Here is a 962-nt window from a genome sequence, read left to right on the forward strand (position 1 = left end):
GGCGGTACAATTGTACCCAAAAAGGAACGAATCCGCAGGGCTGCGACGCTCATGAAGAACGACCCATATACTCTGGTTGTGTGTCTGAATAGCGCTGGCAAGGCAGAGGGCACAATTTATTTAGACGATGAAAAATCATACAATTATCGAAAGGGTGAATACAATTACATCAATATGAAGTTTGAAAACAACGTGCTGGATGTGAACTTTATTGGCAAACCAAATTTCAAGACAGCCGCTTGGATTGAACGTGTTGTCATTGCTGGTTTGGGACGCATACCCAAGTCGGCCACTCTCATTATCGATGGTGCTTCACAAGAGCTGGAAATTTTACCACATGGTGAAGGTGTAGCTGTACGCAAACCTGGTATATCGGTGCAGCAAATCTACAATATTAGGCTTAATTTTTAAATTGTTCAGGGAATATAAGACTATAGATAAAGCATAATGAGAATTAGTAGATGCTTTTAAGCTTACATTTCCATGCACCGTAGGGCTTAAACTTCTGAGGTATTATTTAATTGACGCTAAATATATGTATGTATTCTTCCTGTCGTTTTCAATGGTACTCATAGCATTTCATAACCTTTAAATAAAGTTGAAACGGGAACTTTTGTTAACAACCGTTTTGGTTACATTCAGAATAGGCCTGACTTGCAATTTTTAAAATGTATGAATGTTTCTCAGATGTTTTAAATTCTCAAATTTATGTATTTTTTGCGATTTTTTTTAATCAAATAAATATAAAAAAGTTTGAATTCAAATTAAATATAGAAGATTGGGCAGTGTGTTTTAATCTCGCGGCCAAACATTGGCACCCTGTATAATGCGTGCAACAATTGGTTGCTACAAATTTGCTTTCGTTTATCGTTTTGCGCGCATTTTTCGTTGTATGTATGTATGCTTGTGTGATTGTGTTGTAACATGTTAAGCACCATCCTCTATTGGCAAATACTTAAGGG

At 36.6% G+C, this 962-nt stretch overlaps 1 protein-coding gene across 1 annotated transcript in view; it reads left to right on the top strand.

Moving 5' to 3' along the window:
- Positions 1 to 644, top strand: part of LOC108380134 (neutral alpha-glucosidase AB-like) — a 3,318-nt gene extending 2,674 nt beyond the window's left edge. The window contains exon 5 of the mRNA XM_017636509.1: positions 1 to 644. Within this exon, the coding sequence (XP_017491998.1) occupies positions 1 to 411 (411 nt within the window). The 3' untranslated portion in view covers positions 412 to 644.
- The last annotated feature ends 318 nt before the right edge of the window (positions 645 to 962 follow it).

This window comes from Rhagoletis zephyria, unplaced genomic scaffold (assembly GCF_001687245.7).
Source record: "Rhagoletis zephyria isolate East Lansing unplaced genomic scaffold, Rhagoletis_zephyria_1.1 Rzeph_scaffold_18345, whole genome shotgun sequence".
NCBI lineage: Eukaryota > Metazoa > Arthropoda > Insecta > Diptera > Tephritidae > Rhagoletis > Rhagoletis zephyria.